This window comes from Pipistrellus kuhlii, unplaced genomic scaffold (assembly GCF_014108245.1).
Source record: "Pipistrellus kuhlii isolate mPipKuh1 unplaced genomic scaffold, mPipKuh1.p scaffold_m20_p_15, whole genome shotgun sequence".
In the NCBI taxonomy this organism is placed as follows: Eukaryota; Metazoa; Chordata; class Mammalia; order Chiroptera; family Vespertilionidae; genus Pipistrellus; species Pipistrellus kuhlii.
Window position 1 is genome coordinate 44,133,238 of NW_023425460.1, and position 18,341 is coordinate 44,151,578.

Here is an 18,341-nt window from a genome sequence, read left to right on the forward strand (position 1 = left end):
CACCTGGGCCCGTGGAATTGCTCGAAGGCCCTGGTAGATGGGGCACCTCCTGGAAAGCGTCCCCACCCAGCCCATAACCGGTGCCTTTCTGAGCCCGTGAGTGGGGCGGCGCTCTGCAGTGGCCCTGAATCCCCACAGGCCCAGATCCAAGAGTCCTGCATTTGCAGGCATCTGAGCAAGAACATTTTTAGGGTGGGGCATCTCTTTCCCAAATAATTGCGTTAGTTTCAAAACGGTTGACCTGTGGTCCTTATTCTGAGCCAGCTGGCTGCTTCTTGAGTCTGTTCTCTGGGACTAGGAGCCCAAAGGCAGGGCACCCCAAGCCGTGGCGGGCCATTGAGAAGTCCTGGGGGCAGAGTATATTTGTGGCACTCCCAGCCAAAGGCTCCTCCAGCCTGTCCAGGTCCTCATCTGACCTGGTCTGCAGTCAGTGCTGATGTCCTCGTGTGGGCGAAAGGAGAAATCTCCCCACGTCGATTGAAACTGCTTGGCCAGAAACTGAACTCTCTCCTCAGAGACAGCGAACCCGCAGAGTCTGGGCATGTGGGCCAGGATGCCCGCCCCTGCCCTGCATGGCCTTGGCAGCAGCGGTGTGCCCCAGGCGCCACCTGCAGGAGAACGTGGGTCACAGCGCTGAGGCTGAGGGAATGGTGCTGCATTCCTTTACCGCCTAAGCCTGAGGAAGGTCTGGAAGCTTCCATTCTGCCCGTTCAGAGCCAGGAGCTCCCTGCAGAGGGACCACCTGGAAGGGCAAGTGGCCTGTCACTTAGCATGGGTAACCGAGGGAGGTGGCGAGAACACCATGAGGTCCTTGTCTGTGCGCAGGACAGGGGAGGAGGGAAAAGGAGGGGTCGGGGGGCTGGAGGAGTTGACTTCTATACCTGTCTGATTAGGAGGGAAGGTAAAGGGACTGTCACTACTAATTGGATGAAAAATACGAGAAATTTGAGGCCAACAGGACAGAAATGGAATCACTGCAACTTGAACCAACCAGCAAAACAAACGCAGAGACCTGAAGCTGGAGTAAAATCAGGCATGTGCCGCCACGGCGCCACCACTGGGCGTTTCTCCAGCGTTTCCTCTTTAACCATCTAACGGTGTTTGACTTTTATCTAGGATTCTTGGAGCAAAGTGGTTTTTAAAATAAGTGACATGACTAGAGTTGTACTCGGGGGTGGGATGGGGTGGGGGTGGGGAGGACAGACAGGTGCAAGCCCCGGAGAGCAGGGGCTGAGGAAGGCCTCCCGCTGAGCTGGGGCCCAGGCCTCCTTCCCGCATGCAGAGAGCTCAGAGCACAACCCTGGGGCAGACGCAATCGATTAGCCTGTGGAGAGAGTGCTCTTAGCGGCTGATCAGAGGGAGGCCTGGGCAGCCTTGGAGGGGGGTGGGGTAGTCAGGGGTGTGCCCTGCTGGATTTCAATCTCCTGCAGGGTGAGGGGTCTGTCACCGGCCACCGGGAAGGGGAAAGATCAAAGGAGACCCCTACTGGCGGGAGGAGGGCCTGTGGCTTCTACCTGGCAGGATGGGGTGAGCCGGCCTGCCCCATGGAAATAAGTACCTTTGTTACCGCCGCTGGAAATGAAAGCGTGTGGCTGGTTTAAGTACTCTTTTCCTTTTAATGAAGCTGAAACCTTTCCCAGCCTCACAAAAAGCAACGCAGATCCAAAGCCACAGGCTGTGGGCACCGCGAGCCGAGGGAGATGCCAACCAGGGACCCCAGCGTGCGAGGCGCGGAGGAGGACGGCCCCTGCGGAGCCCACTCCTGGCCGGCCGGTGGCGTCCCCGGCATCGCACATAAGACGCTGTCATTAGGATTTGCAGTCATTTTCAGATGCTTAGTATTTCGTGTTGGAAAACATATTCTGATGCTGTAACGCCGGCAGGCACAGTGGGTGGCTCCCGGGGAGGGCCGGGCCCCCGTGGCTCTTGCTCAGTTTCATGACTCCGTCTAGCAGCGTTCTGGCCTTCAGGGGAGGGAGGGAGGGGGACAACGTTAGCCAGGGGGCGGGATGGGGTCAGCCTGTCTCTGTTCAGACACACTGTGCAGGGAGGCGGGTGCTGTCCTTTGGGCCCCATAGCCAGGCCCCCAAGAGGCCCCGGTGTCCACACGCAGCTGTCCACATAACTGCCCGTCAAGGAAGGGACAGGGAGGACCCACTCTCCTGCTCACGCCACCACAGCTGGCACCGTCCCCACTGCCATCCCACCCGAGACTCACAGCTGCCCGGGAAGCGGGGCCCAGACGCAGACGTGGGCACAGGACCCAGCATGCTGAGGTGGAGGGAACCCCGGGCCTGGAATGAGGTGTGGGATCTGCTCCGAATGCCCTGTCCCCTGCCCATCTGTTGGGCCAGAAGGAGGTGACGTGGAGAATGAGACAGGTGGCCCTTGGGTGGCAAGTGGCTAGCATCCAGGAGCTAGGCCCTTTCCTGCCTCTGCCCAGAAAAGCTGGCCACTGTGTCTGCAGTGCCAGGACCTCCCTGTCCCCAAAGAGGGCCTGTCCTCGTCCCCCTGGCCTCGTCCCCCTCAGTTCCATCTCCCTGGGCAGAGCCTGGACCTCCATCTGCAGGCCCATCGCGATGGATAAATGGACTCCCGGGGTCTACATCCCTTGTGACCAGCAGGCGTTATTTGCTGCTTATCCCCTGGTTAACATTTTCTCTCCTAAAACGATGGTGTTTTCTGTGGAATTAAAGACACTTACTTTGCTTTCTATACACCGGTCACTGTGACCCGACACAGACACTGGGCACATAGGCCTGTGGCCTGGCTGCGGCCCAGGCCCCCTCCTTAGCGGAAGCCTTCACGGCCCCACCCAGCTCTGCCCCCACAGACAGGTCCCTGCCCCGTTTCCGCTGATAAAGGAGGAGCTGCTGCCAGGGCCTGTCAGGTGGCACCTTGTGCCTGAGTGCTCACATGTGGCCAGAATAGCTTCCCAAGTCATTCTGGGACCTTCGCCCGGTGCAAAGCCCGTGAAATGCCTCCCCACCCACATTTCAGCCAACACGTGCTCTAAGGAGGCACAGCACGTTCCCTCCCATCCTGTATAATAAAAGGCTAATATGCAAATTGTCCCCTTGACTGGGAGTTCGACCAGGGGGTGGGAGCGGGTGACCAACTGCCCACGGCCTCTCCCCTGGCCGGCCTGGCCTGATCAGGGCCTCTAGTTTTTAGTAAAACCATGGGTTTTTAAATAAAGCCGACAACTACTTACCACCTCCAGGTCCTCCGAGGCCTTCCTCACATCATTGAACGGTGCCAAGCCTTGAAACATTTTCCTCCGCTCCTGTATTTGCCGGATGTGCTGCTGCAGCTTCCTCTCCAGGCCCTGCTCCCAGAAGGCCCTGCAGAGCCAAGGCCCAGCCTCAGACTGGGAGAAGGAGCCGTCCTTCCCATTCCCCCTCCCCCACCCCATCCCAGTTGAAAGCAGAGCCTGGGGCTTGCACCCCCCGTGAGGGTGAGGCAGTGAAGGAGATGATGAGCCACCAGAGGCCACCAGCTCACAGCTGGGCCTGGGCGACTCTCCCTACCCTTCCCCTTGGTGCCAAGCTGCTGGGACACACACTGTATTTTAAAATGTTGCACATTTAGGGCCCTGAACATCGTGCCACGTGACAAAGAGCGTGTCTGTTTTCACGTCAGGTCCACGGCCGTAATAAACCCTCCATCAGGGGAACACTGAGTTAAGTGAGGATTGTGAACCTATTTGCTCTGTGGTTGCCTGGGCTTTGGGCTCGCACCCTCTGATTTCTGACGAAGATGCTCACGCCGAGAGGCAGAAAGAGGCCTGAGGCTCCAGGGGGTGGCGCGGACCGCCGTGGGGATGGCAGAGGGGCTGAGAAGGCGCGCCAGCGAAGGGAGAACGTGGGGACCTAAAGACATGCTGGGGCGCAGCTGCTGCTCCAAGGGGGGGGGTCCCCTGAGGATGTGCGGACCCTGGGCAGGAGGTGACAAACCCAGCGGTCCCTGAGGGCGGGACCCATCCTTCCCGCTGTCGGTGCCACCTGAGCCCCCAGATGTCTGGACCTCTGCCCAGGAGAGGCTGATGGGAACCAAGCCCTCTGCGCTGGGGGCGGGAGGGAGAGTCCACTCCCAGACCAACCTCAGCTCGTTACTTGCTTGCAGCGACTTCTCTTTGGCTTGTCCCCCTCTCCCAAGCAGCGTCGCTGGCTTTTTCTCATCGCCCATCAGAACTGTGGCAAAGGGGGGCTTGGGTGCCTCCTACGAAAACAAGGTATACTCAGGAGCCCCCGGAGGCACTGCTGTGGGCACAGACACTCGTCCACGGAGGCGGATCAGTGGCCGCCAAAGAACAGCGGGGGGGAAGGGCCAGGCACAGAGCAGGGTGACACACACTGGACGTGGCCATACTTTGCAATCACTAGGTTTCTAACAGGAACATAACTGACAGAGGCAGGAAGCCTGTGCTGTCGGTGACTGAAGGAGCTCCCGCCCTGGCCCTGCTGCACCCCTGCGTGTGCTCTGGCCCAGGCAGGCGGGCGCCCCGAAACGCCCCCCAGATGTGGCCCTGCACCATCGCTGGCTTCAGTGGACAACATGCTGGATGCGGTGTGTGTGTGTTTTCGCTGATAGCGCTGTCCTGTTGCCCACTCTCCACTGGAGCAGGGCCAAGCCGAGTGGGTGTGAGGACTTGGAGCGGGAGGGACACGTGGGGAGTCGCACTGTCTCCACAGCCTTCCTGTCCCTCCATGTTTGCCTGTCAGCATGGCTGCCCCGCTGGGAGGTGGACAGCACCCAGGGCGCCTTCCCCCAGAATGGGGGCACAGAGGCAACCGTGCCCTGTGGGATGCCAGCAGGGGACGTGCCTTACACAAAAGAACTGAAGGAACCTCGTGCCAAGTTCAAATGTGCATGTGCCTGACGGCTCTCGGGAGATAAGCCGGTACGTCCAGGCCCCGGCTGCCCTGTCCATCCGGGCTCTCTGACCCCAAATGCGACATGGGAGCCAGCGGCCCTGGCCTTGAAAACCTTGAGGGCTGAGGCCGCTCAACCACTGCTTCTTGGCTTCTAAGGTGATGACCTCCCTGAAGCTGAGGGGACCACAGACAGGGAGACCCAGCAGACTCCCGACGGTGCAGAGCGCAGACCGCGGGTCCACTGGGCGCCCGCCCAGCCCCACCCCCGCGCCGGGGCCTGCGGCCTCAGTCCGCACCGGTGAAAGGGGGACGCTGGCAGCACCCGCACATCCCAGGCCTGAACAGGAGGGGCGGGAACATGGGGCACTCAGCCGTGCAAGCGGCTGGCAGCGCCCGACGGCCGCTCTCAGGTCTCGGTGCAGCCCACCTCCCGCCAGCGCCGCCTACCAGCGTCCGTCTTGGAGGCCGGAGTTTGCCGAGCTCCCGCTTCCTCTTCCTCATCGTGTGGGCTTGCTCTCGCCACTCCAGCAGGGCCCGTCTGTCTCTGGAGGAAAGGCGCCAGCGTATCAGTCGGTCCTGGTGAAGGGCAGCTGCCCCACTTACAGGACTCCCCTGTCGTTTGTAAAGCTCCACTCAAAAGCCCTGCTCTTCCAGTCCGTCCGTCCAGAGGGCAGACCCTGGCCTGCCCGGCACAGCATTGGGAGCGGCTTCTGAAACGCACCCCGGGGCAGAGCGGGGCACAGCCGAACTGTCCCGGGGGCGAGCCGGGCCCTCCTCAAGCCCCTGCCGGGGGAGGCACCAGAAGGCCAGGCCGGGCGGTGGCATCGAGGCCCGCAGGCGCTCACAGCCATGGAAGATGGGGAAGAGCCGCTGATGAGTCAGCTTCCCTTAGACACACGAGTTCCACGTTGGAGAGCGAGCGCGTGCTTCCCCCAGGCCCCGCCCTGTGCGTGGCCACGCCCTCGCCAGGCTTTGGCAGCACGGGCTCCACGCGGCAAGGGGTTGCCGGCTGCACCCTGACCTCGCTGCAGTCACACCCGAGGGGAGTCACTGTCCACAGAGATGGCTGGGCTGGGCTGTGCTTCTGGCTTTGGAGATGGGACGGGACCCGTGGGAAGCCTCTCCTGGCCCAGGCCTCCACCTGCCCGTGTGAACTACTGCCTGGGTCTCCGGTAGCTTCCGGTGGTCAGCACAGCTCCCCAGACCCCTCTTCCCCCCAAATCTGGCCTCTGGTCTCCCCTCTCAGCAGATGGCTCCTTGGCCTCTTGCCCCTGCCTGTGTCATGGGCTCTTCCATCCTCATGGCTCCCCAGGCTCCGCCCACTGTCCCCTGGGAGGTCCCTCCCGTGCTTGGTGCTGCCAGGGGATTTAGGTGGCAGTGGGATCAGGTACCTCCTTCCCAGGCTCCCCCTGGTGCCGGTCCTCCTGGCAGCCCTGCTTTCCTGTCAGAGCCTGGTGCCCCCCTCTGCACCCCTACAGAGGCCTCCCCACTAGCTCGCCTCCTGCCCTTGCCCCCAGCTGAGCCACACTCCCTGGCTCTCCACTCGGCAGCCCTGTGTGGAGCTGTGACTGTGTGACCTCAGGTAAAGTCCTTAGGAGTCTCATGTCCTAAGATGACCAGGTCCAGCAGGAGCCTAAGCCACAGAACAGGCCGCCTGCACTGTCCCCAGGAAGCCACCGATCGCAGCCTCAGGGTCCCAGGCAGAGGAACCAAGAGGAGAGCTTGCACTTGCCCTTGGTGTTTGAGACCAGCCTCTGACAGAGCGTGCAGGGTCCCGGGCACCCTGAGGGCTGGTGCCCTGCGCCACTTCCCTGCCCTGTGCATCGCCACCGTGGGCAGAACCAGAGGGGACAGTGGCTGGGGGAGGGAGGGAGGGACTCCCATGAAAACAAGGGGCACCCTCAGAACTGGGTCCATGGAAAGTCCGCTTCCATCAGGGCTGGATAGATGGGTTCAGGAGGGTTTATTCACGCCGGGTGCTCACGGGGGAGGGCAGGCAGGCCCCGGGGCCGTGTGGGGACAGTGGGACCAGCCGCCAGGCTCTGGGATGAGGGAAGGCGTGACTGCGGGTGGAACTCAGGAGTGAGAAGCGCGGGGTGGGCCTCCATGGGGGACCTGCCCAGGCCCAGGTGGCATTCACAGGGAGCAGCGGGTGGAATAAAGGTCCTGCCCTCCCACTCCCCCTGCTCTCCGACCTCCTTGCTGGGACCCCCCTCCCCCCATTCCTCACTGACCAAATCCAACCAGGAGGCGAGGGGTCCCTGGGTGCTGAGGACGAGGCCCATGCTGGCCGGCCTCCCAGGGCCCAGAGCACAGGGAAGGCGGGCGCCCGGTCAGCAGAGCTGGACAGAGGGCGTGGGGAGCACCCTGTGAGCACAGGGGCAGCTGCGGCAGCAGCAGACCCGCAAGGCACGGGTAAGAGTGAATGGACAAGCTTGTTACTTTTAAATAGCGTACTTTAGAAAAGACCTGCCAGCCAGATCAGTGAAAGCAGAGGAGGGCGGATTAGGGAAAAATAAGAAACAGGAGGTAAGTGCAAGAAAGAAGGCAGGCGGCTTGAGGAGAAGGATGGAGACGGCCGTGCAGGGAGAACCTGCCCGGAGAGGCCTGCCCTCGGAAGCAGCACCGGCTCCCAAACGGGGAGAAGCAGCCCATTCACCAGGAGTTGCTCCCAGGCCTGCCTGGACCCCACGGAGCCCAGCCTCACCTCCTGCGCTGCTCTATCTGCTCCTGCTTCTCCCGCAGCTCCCTGAAGACCGAGGCCCGCCTCTCCTCCAGCTGCTCTACTCCTGTCCCCGCCGGGTACGCTAACTCCAGGCTAGGCAGCGCGTTGATGGAGGGCGGCTTCCTTCTGGAATTACACGGGTTTTAGCCAACGGCCTAACAAAGCCTTCGATGAACACACACGAGGAAGATGCAGTGGAACACACACAACGTACGAGCAGGGCTCCGGGGCCAGCTGCGCCCTGGGCCTGCGCGGAAGGTGCTGCCCTCCACTCCCACCCCCAAGCCGCCAGGTCACCCCGGGGCTGTGGGCTCTGAGCTGGCCTCCCCTGAGCAACCTGGACATGAATGGAAGGAGGGAGGAGGAGGAGGCTTCTAAACAGCAGGCCTAGAGCCATCCTGCGGCTGAGGCAGTGGCGAGGTGAGTCCAGGCTGGGCTGCCGCGGAGCCCACACTACGTGCTTCCCACACCTCCGAGGCTGCCATCGGCGAGTAACCCCTCAACGGCTTTTATTCTGAAAATGCCCTGACCTACAGGACAGTGCAATGGACAGCAACACCTTTCCTGGAGACTGAAGACTTTCAATATTTTCAGTATTCCAACCCCAGCCTTCTCACACAGCGTACACAGACCCCCCCCCACACACACACACCATACACAGACCCACACACACACCATGCATACACTACACACAATGCATGCTCAACACACATCACACAACATGCACACACAACACACATCGCACATACCCATATGATACATCACACAAACCATGCACGTGTAACACATATTACATATGTCGTGCACATGCAACACACGCCATGAATACACAACACCCATCATGCTCGTGCGATACACACACAATATACAAATGAACACACATTCACACACACTCACACACAGAGTCGGGCTTTTCTCTGCTGTAACCACCTACTGGGAGCCCATGTTGGGGTGACTTTAGCCCAAAGCCAGGCTGGTCCTGCTGCCTGACTGGTGAGGGCAGTGCGCGTGCACACGCACACACACACACACACACCCTTAGTGTTTTAAAAGACAGCTGCAAAGTCGTTTTTCAACTCGGAGAAGACCTGACGGCCCACCCCACCGGGCTCAGGAGGCGTACCTGAGGGCGGGTCTGGGGTCGGGGCGCGCCTCGCCCCGGCTGCGCAGCACGGCCCGCAGGTTGGGAGGCAGCTCCATGGCGAGGAGCTGGTTCTGCAGCACCTCCACCTGCTCCTTCTCCACGATCTCCTGCCGCAGCTTCCAGAAGCGCCGGATCTCCTCCTCGTTCGGCCAGTCTTCCCAGCATTCGGCGGATTTCTGGAGGTCGCTCAGGTCCAGCTTTTCCACAGGTGGGAACCGGCCCTCCATCTCTTTCAACCTGGTCCCCTGAGGGTTCGCGGTGTGTCCCTCTCCGGGGAAGGCCAGCAGGGGGTACGGCAGCTGGCTGAGGCTCTTCGCTAGTGAAACAAAACCCCGAGTCAGCCCTGGGCCGAGCTCTAAGCAGACCCCAGAGTCTCACGGTCCCTGCAAACCCGTGTAAGCGAAGATACTTCCTGTGCACACCCTTTGGGTGTCTTAATTTCTAATCCGCTTTTAGCCCGTGTGCCTGCGGCTTGGGTCTGGCGGTGCTTTGGTGGGCTTTCGGACACTCTGATCTCTAGCCCGAGGTGAATTATTTGGGAGCAAATGGGCCTGAAATGCATCCATCCTCCGTCTCTGTTGGGTCCCGCATGAGGCATTGGAGCCACAGTGTCCCACAGACCCGTGTCGCCTGGCCGGGTGAGGCCTCCGTTCCCACGGGCACAGACACTCGGACAGGCTGGGGTTTTCTCTCGTGTAACCACAGCTGTGCCAGGCATGTAGACTCACATTTTAAACAGCTCTGACCACTGTAAGCTACTTCCTGTGAGAAGTGAATTCATTTTCAGCTTTTCAAGTCTAATCTAGTTAGCTATTTTATATACATGCTAGAGGCCCATTGCACGATTCGTGCACGAGTGGGGTCCCTCAGCCTGGCTCAACCCCTGGGCCCTGGTCAGGGTGTGTGCAGGAGGCAACCAATCGATGTGTCTCTCACATCAGTGTTTCTCTCCGTCTCTCCCTCTCCCTTCCTCTCTCAACAATTCTCCTCAGGTGAGGAAAAGAAAAGGAGATAAGGAGAGGGGTGGGGGAGGGAGAAAGAAAAAAGAGCCGAAACTGGTTTGGCTCAGTGGTAGAGCGTCAGTCTGCGGACTGAAAGGTCCCGGGTTCGATTCCGGTCAAGGGCATGTGCCTTGGTTGCGAGCACATCCCCAGTGGGGGGTGTGCAAGAGGCAGCTGGTCGATGTTTCTCTCTCATTGATGTTTCTAACTCTCTATCTCTCTCCCTTCCTCTCTGTAAAAAATCAATAAAAAAAATATATTTAAAAGAAAAAAGAAAGAAGGAAGGAAAGTCTACAGAATGGGCAATCGTTGTCTAATGGACCAAGCAATTCCTGAAATAGTTACGTGAGGTGCTTGGGGGTGAGGACTGTTCCGTTATGTTCATCCCAGCGAACTTTTACCCAAACCCGCCCCTGACAGGCTCCACGTGGGCACCGAGGATGCAAGCCCGTGAGCACGGGCCCAGGGAAAGACTCGGCTCTGCTGTCAGCGAGGAGACCGTGTGTGAGCAGGTGCTGGGAGCGTCCAGCAGGGACTCGTGAGGCTCCTGTGGTCCTCGGGACATGGTTAAAGAGAGGAGGTGGCCTGAGCCCAGATTTTACAAAGCACTCACTTCCGTTTTGATGCAGTTTGTCGCAATAATTGTCCCAGGAACCTTGAGGACCTGGGTCTAGGCGGGCGGAGAGCTTGGAAGCCGAACCTTGCAGGAATCTCAGGATGGCGGCTGGGCCCTTCTGCACTATGATCTGAGGCGGGAACTCCAGAGGGCAGTGCCGCAGGTTCAGCGCCCTCAGTGTCGTCACGTTCCCTGCGGAGAGGAAGAGCCACCAGCACGTTACACCCCCTCCGGAGCAATGGAGACAGGAGAGGACAGGTACTCCCACACCAGGAAAAAGAGGCCCTGTGAGAATTCTGGGTAAAATTATATGACAGATGTCTGAGATTTGTTGTTGTTGTTTTTTAAACAAACAACAAACAAACAAACAAACAAAACCCCACAAAATCCTGCAGGGGCGAACAGATTAAGACCAGTCTGATTACTAAATTAAATAAATCAAGTAAAATATGATAAACAGAAGCAGCAACAGCAGCCCTCTAGTAAAAATTACCAAAAGCTGCTATAATATCCAAAATGCCTGTCTTCAACAATACCCAAAACGACAAGGCATGCAAAGAAAAGCAGAATGGGACTTATACTCAGGAAACAGGCAGCCAAGAGGAAGGGTCTCCGAGCAGGCCCCGATGCTGGAGTTAGCATCCAAAAACATCAAAGCAGCTGTTACAAACATGTTCAAAGAAATGAAAGAAGCATACTTAAATAATTCAAGGAAAGTATAGTAATGCGTCTCAACAAATATGGAATGTCAATAAAAATAGAATTATTAAATAACCAAATAGCAGTTTTAGACTTAAAAATTACAAAGACTGAAATTAAAAATTCACTAGACTCAAAATGACAAAAGCATATACAAGATAACAAAAGAAACAAGTCAACTTAAAGATGGATAAGTAATAAGTGTGCAAGCTGAGGTCCGAGAGAAAAAAGATTAAAATAACATTAACAACAGAACTCAGAGACCTGTGGAACATCAAGAATGCTAATATACATGTAACAACTGTCCTAGGAGGAGAAAAAGAGAGGATTAGAAAAAAGGTCTGAGCAAACCATGGCCAACGTCACTCTAATTTGATGATACACATTAATCTATATATTGAAGAAGGTTAACAAATCCCAAGTGATATAAACCACAAGCATTCACACTGAGAAACATCACAAACCACTGAAAGACAAAGAAATAACCTTGAAAGCAGCCAGAGGAAGACAACTCGGCACCTACAAGGGAACGGCAACAGTAAGATCAAGAGTGGACTTCCTGGCGACAGCAGTGGCGGCCTGAGCACAGGGGAGCAGATGTCCACAGTGCTGTCAACCAAGGGCTCTGCGTCTGGCAAACGCTCCTTCAAAAATGCAGATGAAGATATTCCAAAACTGATGCAGGTAGAAATAGATCATCTGAGTCAATCTATAACAATGAAGAAAATGAATTAGTAATTTAAAATTCCTCCCACCCCATACACGCACACAATCTCAAGTCTAGTTGCAAGCCACTGCACTGAATGGATGAGTTTAACAGCAGACTAGACTCACCAGAAGACCTACAACTCAAGGCAGGTCAATCCTATATAATAAAAGGCTAATATGCAAATTATCCCCTCTACCAGGCATTTGAACCAGGGGGCGGGGCCAGCTAACGGCCCACATCCCCTCCCACCCAGCCAGCCCGGCCCTATTGGCCCCAATCGGGGCAAGCCAGCCAGACCCCACCTGTGCACAAATTCGTGCACTGAGCCTCTAGTGGAAAACAACAGAAAATGCAACACAGAGAGAGAGAAAAGCATGGGGGGTGGGGGGAGTATTCAAGGCAATGTGGGACAGAATCAAAATCTAATAAACCTGTGAAACTGGAGTCCCAGGAAGAGAGGAAATGAGAACGAGAAAGAAGTACACTCCAGCTAAAAGGCAGAGACCATCAGACTGGACAGAAGAGCGACACCCAACCACACCTGCCTGATGCGGACAACTTGAGGCTGCAGTCAAAGCCGGGAAGGCGCACGCACGCAGATGGTGGCCAGCAGGAGGCTGAGGTTGGGTGCCAATGAGCATGGGAACAAATGTGAAAACCACAGGGCGAGCCCTCCACACAGGCCACAGCACCAAAAGTAACACGAAGATGGAAAAACCCTAAACTTTTGTTCAACCAATCACACCGTATCAAAATACAAAAAGAAGCAGAAGTTGATGGATCCGAAAGGAAAGGTCACACTAGGCTGCGATCACTCTTTAGGTATGGAGACCACGCAGGAGCCCGAGGACAGAGGCGGAGGGGCCTGAACCACCCGTGGGCCTCCCCTCGGGGCCATGCCTGGCGTCCACGGCAGGCTGCAGCCACCTCACTGGCCTGCATTTTAAAACCACCTTCCCTTGGGTGGTTTGAGTACTTACCCAGCTGCACAGGTAACATTTTGATAGGATTTCTTTCTAAAAGCAAAGTTTTCAAACACCTTTAAAACAAAACAGAACACAGATCGTTTAAAAAGCAGAAAGTCGAGGAACCGGCCCTAAAGGATGCCACGTTTCTTCACTTGTCTTCTCCTGAAAGCCGGGACGCTGCAGACCCCCAGCGTGGCCACCGCCTGGTCCGCTGTCCCAGCATCGGGGCCGAGCGCTCGCCTGGCACCGCGGACCCCGGGGGCAGGCCATGCGTGGCTGGGGGACTGTCCTGTGCCTGCAGGGTGTTTACAGCAGCATCGAGGCCTGTCCCCACAGGATGCCAGCCGACCACCTCCTACCCTGTGACAACCAAAAACCTGAGACATTGCCAGCTGGGCACAGGGGGGGGGCGGTTTCCTGGCTGAGTTCCTGGGCGGTGGGTGCCCCGTGACACGCACCACACGGGGGTGCCTGAGGTGGGTGGTGATGCACCCAGCGTTTCAGGTGCTCCGTGCGAACGTTTTCCACGGTCAAGAGCGTCGGGAGACTGGTGCCTGACTGCTCAGGGATGGTGGTTCACACGCTCATGGCCAGAGAAGCCCCAAAGCAAGGACACCTGGTTTCCGGACCTTTTCTCCCCGCGTTGGACACCTGTTGGCATGACTTGTACAATCTGGCACCAAAGAGACCACAGAGGCTGACAATTTTCTGTTTACCTTCCGGGGAGCGTGGTTACCTGGGCCCCTCTGGGTATTACCCCCTTTTATCTGCTGATACGCAGCCGCCACTGGGGTCAGCGTCTGGAGCTTCCCAAGGTGCCTCGACAGAACTGCCGTGGCAAAGGGCCCCACCTCCCAACAGCAGGACATTCTTGTTGTTGTCTGGCTTGGGGACATACAACCTGGCAGCCACTGACCGACCTGAGAGGGGACCCTATATCATAACACATTGAAATATTCGTTGACACCCCGTGCTGACAGTCATTTCCTTTCACAGACTTCCCCCTGGACACAGGCGTCCATGGCAGTGGTCGGCAAAATGCGGCTCTCGAGCCGCGGTTTGCCGCTCTGTTGACTAATGAGTTTGCTGACCACTGACCTAGACTCTCGATTCCAATAATTACAGGCTGCTGTTGTTCCTTGTGATGAAGACCCTAGGGCACAAGTGTCAAACACAAGGCCCGCGGGCCAAATCCGTCCCGCCAGGCCTTGCAATGTGGCCCGCACCACGCTGTCATCACTGCACTCCACTGCGTTTCCATCACAATGACAGTTTATGACTGTTCAGTAAACCATTCGGCCCGCGATTTAGGCTGGATTTTAGATTTTGGCCCCTTCTCTGATTGAGTTCGACACCCCTACCCTAGGGCAATGCTCACTTCTTTAAAATTGCTTTTAAAAATGGTGAGCAGCAGCCGGTGAGGGAAGGGCCTGCTGCGGGCCGGTGCCCGCTGTTCCAGTGGCTGCCTGGCTTCTGTGCAGTTACTCGTGTCAGAACTGGGGTGGCTCTCGCACACCACTCTTCCTCCCACGCCCACACGCAGCCTGAGACCCGCCAGCTCCTGAGCCCAGCGCAGCTCTGCAGTGTCCAGCCTTGCCCGGGCACCGCCTCGCGCATGCCTCTTACGTGGCCTCACTGCTGCCACTCTCGCCCCTCCGTGCAGTGATCTGAAAGCCAAGTCAAATTCCACCCCAATCCGCTCAAACGCTCTCTCAAAATGAAATCCAAAACAGCAGCTGTGGCCTGCGAGCTCGGCTGGCCACACTGGCCTCCCTGTGTCCCTCACACCTCCATGCACATGGAGCCTCTGCGTGTGCTTCCTCCGCCCAGAGGCACTGACGCAGGAGGAGGGCCTGAGTGTTCCCCAGAAGGGTTCAAAGGGTAAGCAGCACCCTCTGGAGGGAGGACTGGGTACAGGAGGCAAAGGGGCCAGGAGGGGAGGGGACCTCCTGGTGAGCATGACTCCCGGAGGCCACGCTGAGGACGCCAGCTGACGGCCAGCTGCTGGGGAGGGCCCAGGTGGAACAGAGGGACACCTGGCACTTGTCCTGGAAGCGGGGTCAGAACAGGAGAGCACACATCCCAAACGGGAAGAACACCTCGTTCTTCTCCAGGAGCCAGCCCTGACGCACGTGGTTGTCTTTCCGACCCTTCGGGCAGCTTCACACAACGAGTCAGAGACAGACCCAGACCTTACAGACCCCACACTGCCGGCCCGTCAAAGGCACTGGCACCCTCGGCTACTAAGTGTCCTGAGTGACAGTAACGGTCCCATGAACCTGTACAGCCTTCACACCCTTCGCACCACCTCAACAACACCGTTAAGTGGTTCCGTTCTGAGGTCAGAATTCAGCCGGGAGGAGCGGAGCCGCAGCAGAGCAGGCTCCCGGCACGCTGAAGGGAGGGGCACTCTGAGGCGGGAGCAGGAGCCTGTTTACCTGTGAGAGCCAATCCCGGGAGGAAGCGCCTGGATCCTGTTGTACCGCAGGTCCAGCCAGGTGAGGTTGGGCAGCAGCTGAAAGAAGTCTCGCGGGATTGTGCAGAGCTCATTTCTCTGAAGATGCAATTGCTTCCCAGGAAAGAAAAGACCATGTTTGGTCAACCAACTGAATTTTATTTATTTAAACATATATAAATATATATTTTGCTGATTTTTTACAGAGAGGAAGGGAGAGGGATAGAGTTAGAAACATCAATGAGAGAGAAACATCAATCAGTTGCCTTCTGCACACCTCCGACTGGGGATGTGCCTGCAATCAAGGTACATGCCGTTGACGGAATTGAACCTGGGACCTTTCAGTCCACAGGCTGACACACTACCCACTGAGCCACACCGGTTAGGGCCAACCAACTGAATTTTAAAACACAATACAGCCCAGAAGCATTTCTGAGGAGCTACTAGGCACCCCGATCCCACATGTCAAGTCGGAAGGGAAATCATACTCTTGTACCTTAAGTTTAAACTGAAGACACTAGACTCAACATGGGAATCGTCGGGACCCAGCGCCACTGTGGGAGCCGAGAGCGTGTCCTGACCTGAGGACACCCCCATGGGCACAGGCCACTTCCGAAACACCCTTTATCAGCACACTCACCCCCAGTGTTTACACCCCTCTTCTCCCTCCTGGGCCCACGGCAACTCTGCCCCTTGAGGGAATGGCCCCGTCTGTCCCAGGGACGCAGCCAAAGGAAATAACTGAGGGACACACACACTGAGCGGTCTGCTGTGGGTTAGCCGTGATCGGCAGCCACAGGAGAACAACCCCAGAGCCGTCCCTGTGGGATTCCCGGTGGAACCAAGCCACCATCACAAAGGAGGTGCTGGCACAGGAGGCCGGGACAAAGTGCAGAGCCCGGGAACTATTAGCTGTGTGCCTTTGAGCAGGTTCCCAAACCTCTCTGAGCTCCAGAGTGCTCAACCTGTAACACAGGTCACGTGGCACAAGAGGTGGGGAGTGCTGGGCACACAGCGGCCAGGTCAGCCTCAGCCATTGTGACTGTGTTGCTGGGCTCCGACGGAACCTTATTCTAGAAGACACAGGTGATGACATGAGCTAGATCACAAGCAGGCAGGGACTCACCTGGCGAAGACGCTAAACCAGTGGTTGGCAAACTCATTAGTCCACAGAGCCAAATATCAACAGCACAACGACTGAAATTTCTTTTGAGAGCCACATTTCTTAAACGTAAATTTCTTCTAACGCCATGTCTTCAACATAGACTCGCCCAGGCCGTGGTGCTTTGTGGAAGAGCCACACTCAAGGGGCCAAAGAGCCGCATGTGGCTCAAGAGCCATGTGGTTTGCCGACCACTGCACTAGGCAGACGGTAAAATCAACATGTAACGTCAGCAAAGCGTGGGTGAGAAAGGTTTTTCCTGTCTCAATGTTGACTGGGTTTTTAGGGCTTCTGTGCTTTAAATAAGAGACCGAGACCCAGCTGGCATGGCCCATTGGTTGAGCATCGACCCATGAACCAGAAGGTCCCAGTTCAATTCCAGGTCAGGGCTCAATCCCCAGTGTGGGACGTGCAGGAGGCTGATGTTTTTATCTCCCTCTCGCTCTCCCTTCCTCTCTCATTAATACAAATATATGAAATTAGACACCGAAGGTGCTTTCAGTAGTGTTGCCTACCACAAGCTTTTTGGTGCCCAAGACTTTCTCGAGGAGAAAGGACATCAGAATTGGCCTATGAGGTATCCCCATTGGCTGGTGCCCACGCCTGAGCTTCTCACTGGTCTGAACGGCACACGAAGCCCCAGTTAACCCTCCTCTGTCTCATTCTAGAATGTCTCTCCTGCAGAGATACTGACAAGTAAAAGCCTGTTTTTGTTGTTGTTGTTGTTGTTGTTGTTTTATGTCTACACGTTCCCTGCACAACACTCTCGACGCGCCCCGCTTACTTTAAGGGTGGGGATTTTAAGGACGTCTCCTAAATGTTGAAGCCCTCTACGACTCAGGTCTAGAATGGGTGCGGAGGAAAACACGGCCTCGGGGACACTCTTGGGAATGTCCTCGGAGGGGGCGGCGGGCGGGGTCCCAGCCTGAGCGGCGTTGCTCTCCAGGTCGGCCGTCCCGGGGTGGGTTCCCTCCATCTGTCAGCTGGGAGGAAGCAGTCCTCGGGCCACCGCTCATCCCCCTGGGTCACCTGCAGCGGGTGGGCGGGGACAGCCACAGTGAGGAACGGCCAGGCTCCTGGCAGACCCGCGGTGATCCCACCCGCTTACAGAACACCGCTTTTAGTAAGCGATATCACCGCCTTGACTTTTAAGTTTAAAATAAATCCCCGAGGTGCAAGAAGGTTCGGATGAAACGCTCTGCTCCTCGCTCTGAACCATGGCCTTCTGGGATACAACTTTCAGCTCCAGAACGCAGAACAGAAATGGCTGTTTGAGGGAGCAACGTCCCGAAGTCTGTAAACCAATGCACTCCTCCTTCCATAAAATGGGGTGAGGGAGCTGCCCGCAGGTGCTCCCTCTCTCCCCTCTCCCCCCCACCTTTTCCCTCCCCCCTGTCCACCCAACCCCCATCCCTGCCACTGGGCCTTTCTCTGGTTAGTTAGTCCTGTTCTGTGTAGGCCTTCAACCTCCTATAAACCTCCCGACAGGGAAAACGTCTGAAAACCAGAGCGAAACACCAGGTCCTAACCATGAGCAGTGGGCTCCAGGTGCCCAGTGCGCCTGCCTCGGTTTCCCCATCGGAGCCTGACGGTCCACGTGTGGGGGCGCAGCCTGTCCTGGGCACCGCCCTCCATCAGCTGCCCGCCCACCCTGGGGCCCCAGGAGCTCAGAGGTCCCCTCTCTCACCTGCCCCCTCCCAATTATGGCCCTCCCCCCCTGCGGTGCTCCTCTCACTCCCCCCTTCTCCCCGTCTCCCCCTCCCTCACTGGGCACCCCGTCCCGCTCCCTGCGGCGCCCCTCCCGCCTCACCTGTGGCGGTCCCCCCACTAACAGGCTGGCGCGCCCGGAGCGCGGGGAGGTGCAGCCCAACAATGGAGGCCGGGCACACGCGGTCGCCATGGAGACGCGGGCCGCTAGCAGCGCCCGGCCTCGAGGAGTGTGAGTGCGCGTGCGCGGGGCAGGGGCCGCAGCAGCGCTCCTTCGG

The 18,341-nt window shown here is 57.5% G+C and overlaps 1 protein-coding gene across 1 annotated transcript; it reads right to left on the reverse strand.

Moving 5' to 3' along the window:
• Nucleotides 1–1,552: 1,552 nt before the first annotated feature.
• Nucleotides 1,553–17,401, reverse strand: LRRC27 (leucine rich repeat containing 27). The gene is made up of 10 exons (XM_036439283.2): nt 17,141–17,401; nt 15,178–15,308; nt 12,752–12,810; nt 10,403–10,555; nt 8,726–9,062; nt 7,585–7,728; nt 5,325–5,421; nt 4,103–4,221; nt 3,215–3,344; nt 1,553–1,964 (listed from the first exon to the last, which is right to left on the reverse strand). The coding sequence occupies exons 1-10, from the start codon at nt 17,330–17,332 to the stop codon at nt 1,836–1,838; spliced, it is 1,491 nt and encodes a 496-aa protein (XP_036295176.1). The 5' UTR covers nt 17,333–17,401; the 3' UTR covers nt 1,553–1,835.
• Nucleotides 17,402–18,341: the final 940 nt, after the last annotated feature.